We start from the raw sequence: 11,284 nt of genomic DNA, 5'->3' as shown, positions 1-11,284 counted from the left end.
GCAGGCGCAGTGAAACCCATTTGTATGATTCACAGAGACCACGAAGAAGAAGGGCTCAAGCTCGACTCAGGCTTGCATCCTTCCGAGGAGGAAGCTAAAATGAGTACCCAGACTGTTGGGGGCAAATTAGCTTACAGTTGTAAACCGCTTAGACACTGCTTAGGTGGTATGAAGCGGTATATAAATGAAGCTTGTTTTTTCTTTGTTTGTTCTTCGAGTTAGTCTTTGTGGCAAATTAGAACGTTTAGGCCTTATTTATCATTTTCTGGTTCCCTGCATGAAATGAATACTTTGAGAATTACACATATTGTACCTGCAAGGCCCTTAGGATCTTGCATGACTTATATCTTTTTGTTCTGTTTTTTTTTAATTATAATAAATACTTCCTTAAACGTATCTGCTGCCTCGACACTCTTTTACACATGTCCCAGCTCAGTTGATGCTTGAATAGATTAGCAAAGAAAGAGAACTAGAAGTCCTTAACAAGTCCCAGTGTATGTTAAGGGAAATCCAATATGGATCCATAGGGTGGTGGCAGCATGATTCGAGGATCTCCGGGGATCATCTTCAGCTCCAGAAGAGTAGGAACACAGAACAGGAGACTCAAGGAGAAGCTAAGGACCTGCTGGGACTAAGGGCCAAGGCAGGCCTGCTATTTGGCTGCTTAGACCACAAGGAGATCATCACACCAATCAATGTGAATTTGGATATCATTACAGTACAGTCGTCCCTTCCCTTACGGGGGGATCTGTTCCATAGCCCCCCCCCACGCGTAAGGGAAAAAACACAGATGCTCAAGCCCTATTTAAATGAATGGGGCTCGTGCCCATGGTGGCATGGCAGTGGCACGCATGGCGCACACCACGGGAGCGTACATCATTGTTTTCTTCTGGTGCACACCTCCCTTCCTTCCGGCGCGGCTTCCAGTGGATGCTGGAAGCCGCATCAAATGCACCTGTGGCACACTGTACTTTCCTCTATCCAAATATGGTAACTGAACCAGTGTTGGACTATTGGTTCTATGAGGGGATATCAAGACTTGTTTCTTTCACCAGTCCAGACAAAATAAATTTTTTCACCAGTCCAGTATTAGAGGTTCTGCCTACCACAGCTGAGCTATGCAATACCCAACTACAAATCCATGAGTGCCAAGTGGGACTTGCTTGCAAGCATGAAATTCAGCAGCTTACAAGTTACAGTTAAACACTTATTACACAAACATTTTTAAAAAAACAAATCAACAATTTTGTTTAAAAGTACCTCTCTCCAAAACTCAGAGCTCACATCTGAAATGACTGAACCATCACGTCTGTTTTTAGCAAAATGCACACCTATTTCACCATGCAATGCCCATCACACCTGGCAGGATGGGCACCGTATCTGATATCCAGAATTAGTTCTGGGCTTTGCTAAGACTAAGAGCAGCTTGCCTGGTATCCCTCATTATCCTGTGAAGCTCTATAAAATTATATTGGAGGCAGGGAGTTAATCCTTTCAATCGGTTTCACATGCCAGGCTATCACATACCTTGAATCATTTGCACATGCCACATTTTCACATATATTAACTGTGGCTCTTATGACACATGCAGGCTGCAAGTGCAGACAGACCTTATCTGAGCCACCAAAATCTTGTCTTTTATTTGTCCTGGTAAGTGATGCACAAAGATAAATGACCCATCTAATAAGCAACCCCCCCCCCCCATGAAGTCCACATATTCTGATGCACGAAAATGGTTGCATGACCTAACTTTTGAAACCATCCTTTGAAACCAGCCCCATAAATCATGCTGCCTAACCCAAACATTCCTCCCTCTTAAAAGGAGAGGTTAATTTACTGTTATCAGCAAGCATCTGTGTCTTAAGGAATCTTGCCTAACAAGAAAGCTATATAGCCTTGCAGCCAATTATTTTACATATTCAGTTGCATGATGTACTGTAAGTGTTAAATTAGAAGAGATGTTTGGAGGATTGTCAACAGATCTGTGGCCTCCATGGAGAGAGTCTTAAATGCGAGGAAAAGAATGAGGAGGAACCTGAATAAAGATTCTTGCACCTAGGCAATCATTTTAAAAATGAAGAGTGGGGGAAATCCAGCCATGGATCTCCCAGTACTTCATAAGTTTGGACCTACTGTATATACTGTATATACTCATAGAATTCAAAGATATAGCCATCTTAGTCTGTAGAATCAGTATGTAGAGAGATCTAGAGAGTAATGCATCTGAGGAAGTAGACTGAAGTCTACAAAAGCTCATGCTGCCAACTTCTTTCTTTCAGTTAGTCTCAAAGGTGCTACAAGATCTCTCTATATACTGTATATACTCAAGTATAAGTCTAGAAAATGTAATCAAAAACTTGACCCCCCCCCCAAAAAAAAAACAACAACAACAACCCTGGGACAACTTGTCTATGACTCAGTATAAGTACTGTACCTAAACCTTTATCAAAATATGAACTGTCTCCTCCTCTAAGTAGAGTGGTGAAAGGTGAGAGCTTAGTCCATCCTGGGAGAACCTCAAAGAAACACTGCCCCCTCTACACTTTCCACTATGGCACAGTGCCTGGCCTTTTTGTATGCCAAGGTAGGGAAACGGTGGTGTCCTTTGCTTTGTCCTTGGTTACATGGATTCATGTACAGGTTTGTGGAGAAAAGATGGATTAGCTTAGCAACAGCGGCAGCCAATCACGAGGCAGCTGCCCTTAGCCAATGAGATGCTGGCAGGCAGAGATGGAAAGTTCCGTTGTGGCCGTTAGGAACTTCAGATAGGGTTCAGTTGAGTCCAGTGAGAGGGCATGGTTTTATGAGCTCCAGAGGGGAACTGAGGGGCATATAACCTGATAGATCTTGCTACGTCCAGAGAGGGACAGTTATACCTAAAGTGAGGGACATATAGGGGTAGAGTCCGGTGTTGAGGGACTCCTTAGGCACACAGAACTTCAAGAGAGGGAGTTGCTGTGGGGTCATATCCTGAGGGATATTTAGCCTTGGTATAGGTTTAGGAAAAGGATGTTGTGAGGGTCCTAGATATAAGTTTGTTGATCACAGGAGAGAGAGTGGAGAAGTGAACTAAATCTATAACTCAATGAAACTGAAGAAACACAAGTGCCTGAATCAATGTTTATCTGCTATCTATTCAAGTAACAACTGTTTAAAGCAACTGTTTTAATAAAGTTCCGCTTTTATTTTAATGAAAGCTTGTCTTTATTTTAAATACCTCCACGTTACCATTATAAGGCCTTTTGAAACAGAGTCTTTAAAAGCTCTGTTTTTTTAGAGTGGCACATCCCATATTTTGGTGGCCGCGGTGGGATAAAAGGCCCAGGGTGCTGCCATCAATGAAACTGAGTGTTGCGTCACAGGGTTATATCAAAATCCATAATTTTGGCCCTGAAACCTGCCCTCAATTTATATATGAGGTCAGCTTATACACAAGTGTGCATGGTAAATCCCTCTGAGTTCAATGGATCTTACTCCCAAATAAATGCATACTGGATTTCAAGTCTATGTATTTTATTTGGTTCATTCAGGAGATCCAAATAAAAGTGTCAAAAAGATTCTGAACCTTCAGGCAACTCACCTCACATTCATAGAATCCCACATCATCTTTGGAGGCATTTTTGATCACTAGAACTATGACGCCACTCCGTGGTTCACTAAAACTCTGGTGTTTATTTGGGTCAGTCAGCAGATTTCCGTCTTTGTACCATCTGTAAGGAGAAGATTGAAAGACAACAAAACACCTTAGGAATACAAAATGGTATATAATGGTGGTTAATTTTGCAGTTTATGCCCATATTCCTGTGTTGTAACCAGACATTTCCTCTTGTTGCTGTACCAGAAGCCACTGCCATACATCTGCAGACCTGCTTGCACAGCCATGGTAGCAGTCTTAAAGGGCTTCAGCAACTCACTACCCAGAACTCCTCAAGGAGACTATGAATCCATAAAACCTGTTAATGCAAACTGCTGCTGAAGCCAAATTGCTAGTGCAGGCATGTTGCACAATTAATGCAAGGCTCTGCCTTCATTCACTTCAGAATTTCAGCTTATCAGGTGCTAGTGCACCACATTCCTCCCAGTTATTCCCACTGCACATATGAGCAGCTTAGCCTCACTACCACCACTATCTGTCCATGGTTTACTAATTGTATCATCTGAAGCTAGCACTTTGGCTTGTCTGTCCTCTGATGGATTGCCCTCTCCCCAACAGTAATCTAACAGCTACTGCACCAGGACAAGAATCTACACAAATCAAGAACCTGTGACTGAGTTTTCTTTTTTTCCCTTTTGTATTGTGTAATTTTTGATTGTGAGCCTTAAGGGACTTTCCTGTGTTTTGATCATTACAGTCGGCCCTCTGTATCTTGAGATTCTGCATCCATGGATTCAGCTATCGACGACTTGAAAATATTGTTTTTTAAAAAGTCCCCCAAGAAAACCTTGATTCTGCCATTTCTGATAAGAGACACCATTTGACTATGCCATTGTATATAACAGACTTAAACATCTATGGATTTTTGCATCCACAGGGGTTGCTGGAACCAAACCCCAACAGATACCAAGGACCCACTGTAATATTTAAGCTACTCTGAGGTCTTCCCCAGCTGTACACTGAGGTACAAAGGCTATACATAGATATAATAATAATTAAAACGACTCATGAAATAAATGAAGATTTAGTACCAGTTAGTCTGGGATTCCCAGCTGAAATTTAAAAGCTTTCATGTCAAGTATGTCTCTGGGATTTTTGCACAGCCATTCCTGATTTGGCTTTCTAAATAAAGTCATCTGTCCGCTGACAATGTACCTGTATCCATGGTTCTCTTTCAATTTCCTTTCTATCACCACAGTACTTATAGGACAAATTTAATAAAATTACTTGACATACTGAACTTGTCATCAAATTATAGCATGCAATTCAGGCATTTTTAGGGTTTTGTAAAAGTTGCATACTGTGATAGGATATCAAAATCTGCATTTACTAAACTCAATGTACCCTTGGTCCCACCGTTCTATTCTACTGCAAAGTGAAATAACTGCTTTGGGATGTTAAGAAGAAATGGAGTTTGATTTCTTTTTTTTACCTGATCTGTGGATAAGGTGCACCTTCAATGGTGCATGTAAACTGTGCATCTTCCCCATCGGCATAATAGGCATGTTTAACCTTGTTCACGAACCGGGGAGGCACTAGAAAGAAATCGATTGACAGGTGAATTTGAAACCACATAAATGAAAATACAGATGACAAGGGAAAGTTCAGAATGACTGGAGACTGGTTCAGAAAATGGTGCTCTCCAGACCTCCTTAAACAGGAAGGTGGATCATTCTGTCACTAGTTTAGAGAGATGACTATAGGTGCCAGAGTGACAGTCCTGACTGGGCAGTGGACACACACAACTAAAAGCTCAAGAAATGTCCTATAGAAAAGCAGTACAAGATCACTCTCGCTTTCAACATGGGAGGCTAGCCTTGAAATGATCACATAAAATCACAGAGTTGGAAGATGCTCCATGGGCCACTGAATCCAACCCTCTGTTCAACCTCCTCCACAGAATGAGGCCCCAATACCTCTTTAGGCAATTGGTCCCATTCTTACTGTCATCAAGTTCCTTTTAACGTTTAATCAAAATGTACTCTCCTGTAACTTAAACACATTAGACTGGGTCCTCCTCTCTGGTTCTCTTGCTAGTTCTAATCAGTGAATATCTGTGAGGGCCAGCTGAACATTGAGGATTGTACCCATCAAAGAGTATTCAATCTGCCTTTTTAAAGGACATTTCCAGATGGAGACCTTCTTCCGATGGCAACTATACAACAGAAGATCCTATCTGAAGTAGCTGATTGCTCCGTATTACAAAACAGGGTGGCTTTCTGTCATGAAAATGGGAAGATGGTGATTATTACAATTAATGAAATGAAATGAAATTTTATTTATATCCCGCCCTTCCAAAAGATCAGGGCGGCTGTAATACAGTAATTTAATTACAATTGGTGTTATGTTTTCCATTTAAATTTGCACTGACCTTAATTGTCAACATCCTCCTCCAGCCGTGTGTGCCAAACCTCCAGATTATACACCATGTTTCCAATTAAGTGGAGCATGGTCCTCAGAACCTCACGGTGTAATTAATCAGTCTTAGGGGTGGCCAAGATACTTTGAGGGTAGCACAGAGTATCCTGCCCTACAGCTGCCCTAACATTACCTTGGCTTCTGTTACTGTGCTATGGGACAGTCTACATGGGCATCTCACTCCGCCACGAGGTGCATCTACTGCTGCTGCCTGTTACTCACTTCTACAGTCAGAGTGAGGCACCCAGTGATGGTCACAAGGCTGGACACCTGATTCTGACCTCAGAGTGAGTGAGTCACAGTGGCCACGGATGTACTAGGCAGTCCAATGGGACACCTATGCAGACAGTCACCCACCTTTTGGCCCATGTAGGCAAGGCCTTTGTTGTTTTAGTTGCTATAGATTAACACAGCTACTCCTTTGCAAGTCCCTGTCAGAGGAAGTTGCCACCTGCTCCAGTGGAAGCACTTTTAATTAAAATACTATTAGAGATGTACTCAAGCATGGGTTAGGATGAGGATAAGGCTTCTGAAGAGGAGCTCTTCCATGGCTGAGCTTTTAAAATAGTTCAGGTAGACAAGGATTTTCCATTGCCCTGACATGCACTATCCACTAGGTGTCTGCAGAAAGAGCTGTGCTTGTTGGAGGCGGTTTGCTCTTTACAAAGCAACTCCTAGCAAGAATTTTAGTTATGACTACTCTTAATGAAAGATTCCATGCAAATAGCAGCATCACTGGGCTACTTCCATTACCACTGCAAAATTCTACATGTTCAGGAATAGTCCTTTATTTTGGAGTTCTTGTGAAAACAGAAAGGTGATGGTGACTGACTTATAGCTCAGGCACACTTATTTAATACATAGTTCCTGCTACAAATAAGCTTGTGCTTAATTTTTATTTGCCTAACTAGCTTCCTGTCAAGGAAGTAACTCACCACCTCTCCATTTGTCTTACTTATCTCTGTACTCTGTCATTTTCATTCTTACTCCTCCTCATGTCTTGATCATTTTTGCTGCAGGTACTGCTTCCAGTTTCTTGAATGATTCCCCACCTCTTGTCTATCACACAACTGGAGATTATCACAATGCCAATTCACCCGAGGGATAGATACAGGATTTAACAGTCAAAGACAGATTTTATTTCACTGTCCCATAGTCGGGCAGTATATAATCTGTATGCAATCCATGCTTCTCTGGGCTTCTTGCACATCTTTTCAAGAACAGGAAATTCTGTTATTGGAAAACTGAGCAAGAAACCTGGAGACGTCTGGATTGCATACAGGATGTATACAGCCCAGCTATGGGGCAATGCGATAAAATCTGTCTTTGACTGTTAAATCTCATGTCTATCCTGTGGGTGAATTGATGGTGTGATAATCTCCACTGCCTCTCTTCTTCTGTCATGTTGCATAATTTATGAAAAAACACATCAAAAATTGAAAGCACATCTGAAGCTGTGTCGTGTTTTCAGTAGTGATCAGACATGTGTGTCTGGGAAACCAACTGTTCTGTTTCCCATTTTAGTGTCCTACAGATTTATTGAACTATAATTGCCATAATTAATACATAAAATGTAATAAGTACATTTGGAGGACACCAGGCTGAAAGAAGCTGCAATAATTCACCTCTGTTTTATCACCAGTACCTGGCATTTAGAATTATATTACACTAATTCTGAACATGGGTTTCTTTAAGTAATTGAGCATTGTATCAAAAAATGTGTTTCTCTGTCTGTAATGACATAACAGGGAGGCCCAGATTATGGTATTAAGTGATTGGTACCAAAGTGGAAGTTGTCAAAATTAAGCTATTTTGTGTGATCAATATGTCTGGCCTATACATCTGGTAGCCTTCACTAAGTGGAGAAATAAAAAGACAAGTAGGATGTCCCAGCTACATTAAATGCTGTTGGACCATAATGCATGTGCTACACGATAGGCAGACATTTATTCATATTTATACCATAGGACTCTTACCTTGAACAAGAATCTTTCCTAGGGTACTGGCATTGCCAGCTGGGCTGGAAGCGTAGCACATGTATTGCCCTGAATCAACACCTGTGAGGTTGTCAAGGATCAATGTGCAGGAGCCGTCAGGATCTTCAATGATGATGTGATGAGGATCCACTTCCACAGGCTTACCATCTTCAAATTAAACAAAGAAAATACCTTTCTGCAATCACAATGCTGTCGTTAGGGATAGAAAATAGCGTTGATAAATTATCGCAGCTATGACTACAGCTGGGAGACTAATCGTGACCATTTCCCAAAGAACTATAGAGTCAGTCCAATGCTACAATAATGGATCTCTGGTAGCACAATAAAGCTGTCTTCCCTTGTCTCCTCTACCTGCAGCCTTCCATGCTGCCTGAAAAATATGTTTGGACGCAGATGTTGAGGATGTGCAGGGGAAAGGATATTCCCACTTCCCACTTCCACCTGCACAGTGACATCATTAGATCCATTGGCAAGAATGCTTAGCTAAAGGTTGGTCATACCTTTATACCACGTGACAGTTGGCTTGGGTGTTCCTGTTACTCGGCAGGCTAATTTGACCGTTTCTCCAAGTTCAGCTGTACAGTCAGCCAGTTCCTCCTCAAAATCTGGGGGATCTGAAAGCAAACAGACTGAAATCAGTTCTCTTTGGGCTTGTTTACATTAACCATATATCCACATTTCTCCCAGGCTGGCTATATGCTATTTACACTACCCAGCCCCAAAATCTTGACTCAAATCTGGGCTGTTTTCACAACTCCTAGATAAGCATGGTTTCCACCCCATATCTTGCATTAATAAAAATTTGCTCCAGATTTTCTGGAGCAAAACTTAGTGACAATGGGCAGCTGCCTTCACCTGTGAGCATCCCTGTGGGTGCAAGTTGCTCTGAGGTCCTGACCAGTTTCACAGGGATTGCAGCCACCCATTGTCACAATGTTTTGCTGCAAGAGGTAAAGAGAGATTTGGGTGGAATTTGGGGCCAGAATACTCCAGGAGCAGCCTGGAGTATTCTGGGAAATGTAGAAGAGTCATTGAACATTTGGGTAAAGAAAAGAAGAATGAGATTTTCAGATGCCCCAGAAAGTGTACAAGGAAAGAACATTGGCAGCAAAAGGCTTAGGTCTCTCCTCCCCTATACTTACCCCATACAGGGAGGCTGATGCGCTGCTGGATACCACAGATTTCCTTCACCCAAGAGTTCTTGATGATGACTGTCCTGGCTTGAAACAGATATTTGCGGACTGAGTCTTCCCGCTCATGCCAAATCTCAAAGGCCCGATCATCCCCTTCCACCATATCGTTCACATCTATGTTTGTCAGCTGATAAGAGGATAATGTTACAAGTCAATTAAGATATCTTTACCCTTTTCAGAAGATAAAAATTATCATCTAATTTTAAAAGCCTCTATCGACTAAAAGTGCCCAAATATGAAGTCAGAACAAATACCAGCAATTTCCCCCTCTACAAGGGAAGTTTCCAGTAACTTGAAATGACCTTGTTTAGTATGGGCAGGGAGACCAAGAGACAGTGAGGTGGTCCAGACATAGACAGAACCCCTGATCTATCTCTTGGATCCAATGTCTGGTTCAAACCATCAAACCTCACAGATCTCTTGGTAAAAGAGATGGATTCCTTTCAGATGACAACAACACTCTCCAGTCAAGCAATTTATGTATATCCAGTTCAGCCATGTATTTGGGGGACCCTAGAAAATGGGTTACCAAATATACAACTGGGAACTCAAATGGAAACATATAATTGGTTCACTTTTTTTTTACAAACAGTTACCTTTTCATTCATATTCTAGTTACCTCTCTATTTATGTCTGCATTGTTTTAAGACCTGACATACTTTAGTAGTTTGCTTAGCGTCTGTCCGTGTTGATGATGATAACAGAAATCAAATAAATAATTTAAGAACAATGCACTGAGCTCTAGCTCAGCCTAAAGAAATAACTTTGACATCTTTGGATAAGGTAATACAGTGCGCCGGCCCCATATACAGAAGTTGCATCGCCATCAAATGAATGGCACATGTGGCTGCCGTGCCACCACGAGCACAAGACTCATTCTATCGATCCATTGTATTGGTCCAGAACGAATCCCCCACGTAAGGCAAAGCTCCATTGTATTTTTCTATCTATCTGTCTGTCTGTCTGTCTATCTAACTATCTTTTTTTGTATTGCTTCTTAACCGATAAGGGTTCCTGAGTCGATGAACAAATAAAACAAATTAAACAATACAAAGATAATTTTTTTTAAGAAGATTAAAATATTGTGAAGTCGAAAGCTTTAACAGCTGACATCCATAGATTTTGTTAATTTTTTGGGCTATATGGCTGTTTTCTAGAAGAATTTATTAAACCTAGGAATAACCGCTTCTAGAACATGGCTTCATAGCCTGAAAAACCCACCAAAAAAACACCTATAGATTAAAATATTCTTTAGAAGTTCTTTAAAACAATCTAAAAACAATCCTAAAATCCAATTACATTGGCCCCTTCATATTGGCAGATGGCAACCTGTAGATCTGACTGCCTGCAGATCACCATGCCTAATATTATTTGGTTTCAGTGAATGGATGTAGACAAGCCAATGCCACTGCATGCACATTGGCACCACTGAAGAACATGGGATGTACTAGTTTGTGTTTTTTGCCATTTGTAGGGTGGGAGTCAAACCACCATGAATGAGAAGGTTCCACTTTATAGAACAATTAAAATACACCAGTTTCAAACATTAAAAGTGATGCAGAACACCACTATTTGGCAGCCTGTTGTAAGCTCAAAATAGACGGAAGTAGAGTGGGTAGGGAGTTCCACAGTCGAGTTGCTGGTACATACCAAACCAACTTTCTGAGATTTAGAGATACACAGGAGAGCCTCCTGTGAAGATTTCAAATGTCTAGCAGGTTCATATAGGAGGAGGTTGTCTCTCAGATATCCTGGCCCAAAACCCATATGCAAATGCAGAAGGCCATCTCATTATAAAGGAAAGAAAGATAAGAACCAACCTTCATCATGTTCTTGAAGATGTAACTGTAAGTGTCTGTTTTGGTGTCTCGTTTGGGCTTGCACACTAGAAGATAATTCTTGAAGAGGAAGACATGCCGCTTATGTCCTTTCCATGCCATTCTAGCTCCAGGTGCTCCTTCCCATACAATGAACTGTCCCTGGGGTGAGGAGAAGAGAAACAGTAAAAATTAGTTAACATA

The 11,284-nt window shown here is 41.4% G+C and overlaps 1 protein-coding gene across 8 annotated transcripts in view; it reads right to left on the bottom strand.

Annotated features, from left to right (window-relative positions):
• OBSCN (obscurin, cytoskeletal calmodulin and titin-interacting RhoGEF) overlaps positions 1-11,284 on the bottom strand; it is a 236,693-nt gene that overhangs the window by 71,117 nt on the left and 154,292 nt on the right. For all 8 annotated transcript variants that reach the window (XM_042477238.1, XM_042477239.1, XM_042477242.1 and 5 more), the window contains 6 exons: positions 11,084-11,242; positions 9,213-9,390; positions 8,571-8,684; positions 8,050-8,217; positions 5,088-5,190; positions 3,581-3,710 (listed from right to left, as the gene is read on the bottom strand). In XM_042477238.1, coding sequence (XP_042333172.1) covers positions 3,581-3,710; positions 5,088-5,190; positions 8,050-8,217; positions 8,571-8,684; positions 9,213-9,390; positions 11,084-11,242 — 852 coding nt within the window. The remainder of the gene's footprint in view (positions 1-3,580; positions 3,711-5,087; positions 5,191-8,049; positions 8,218-8,570; positions 8,685-9,212; positions 9,391-11,083; positions 11,243-11,284) is intronic.

This window comes from Sceloporus undulatus, chromosome 6 (assembly GCF_019175285.1).
Source record: "Sceloporus undulatus isolate JIND9_A2432 ecotype Alabama chromosome 6, SceUnd_v1.1, whole genome shotgun sequence".
NCBI lineage: Eukaryota > Metazoa > Chordata > Lepidosauria > Squamata > Phrynosomatidae > Sceloporus > Sceloporus undulatus.
This window is presented reverse-complemented; position numbering and strand designations above follow the sequence as displayed.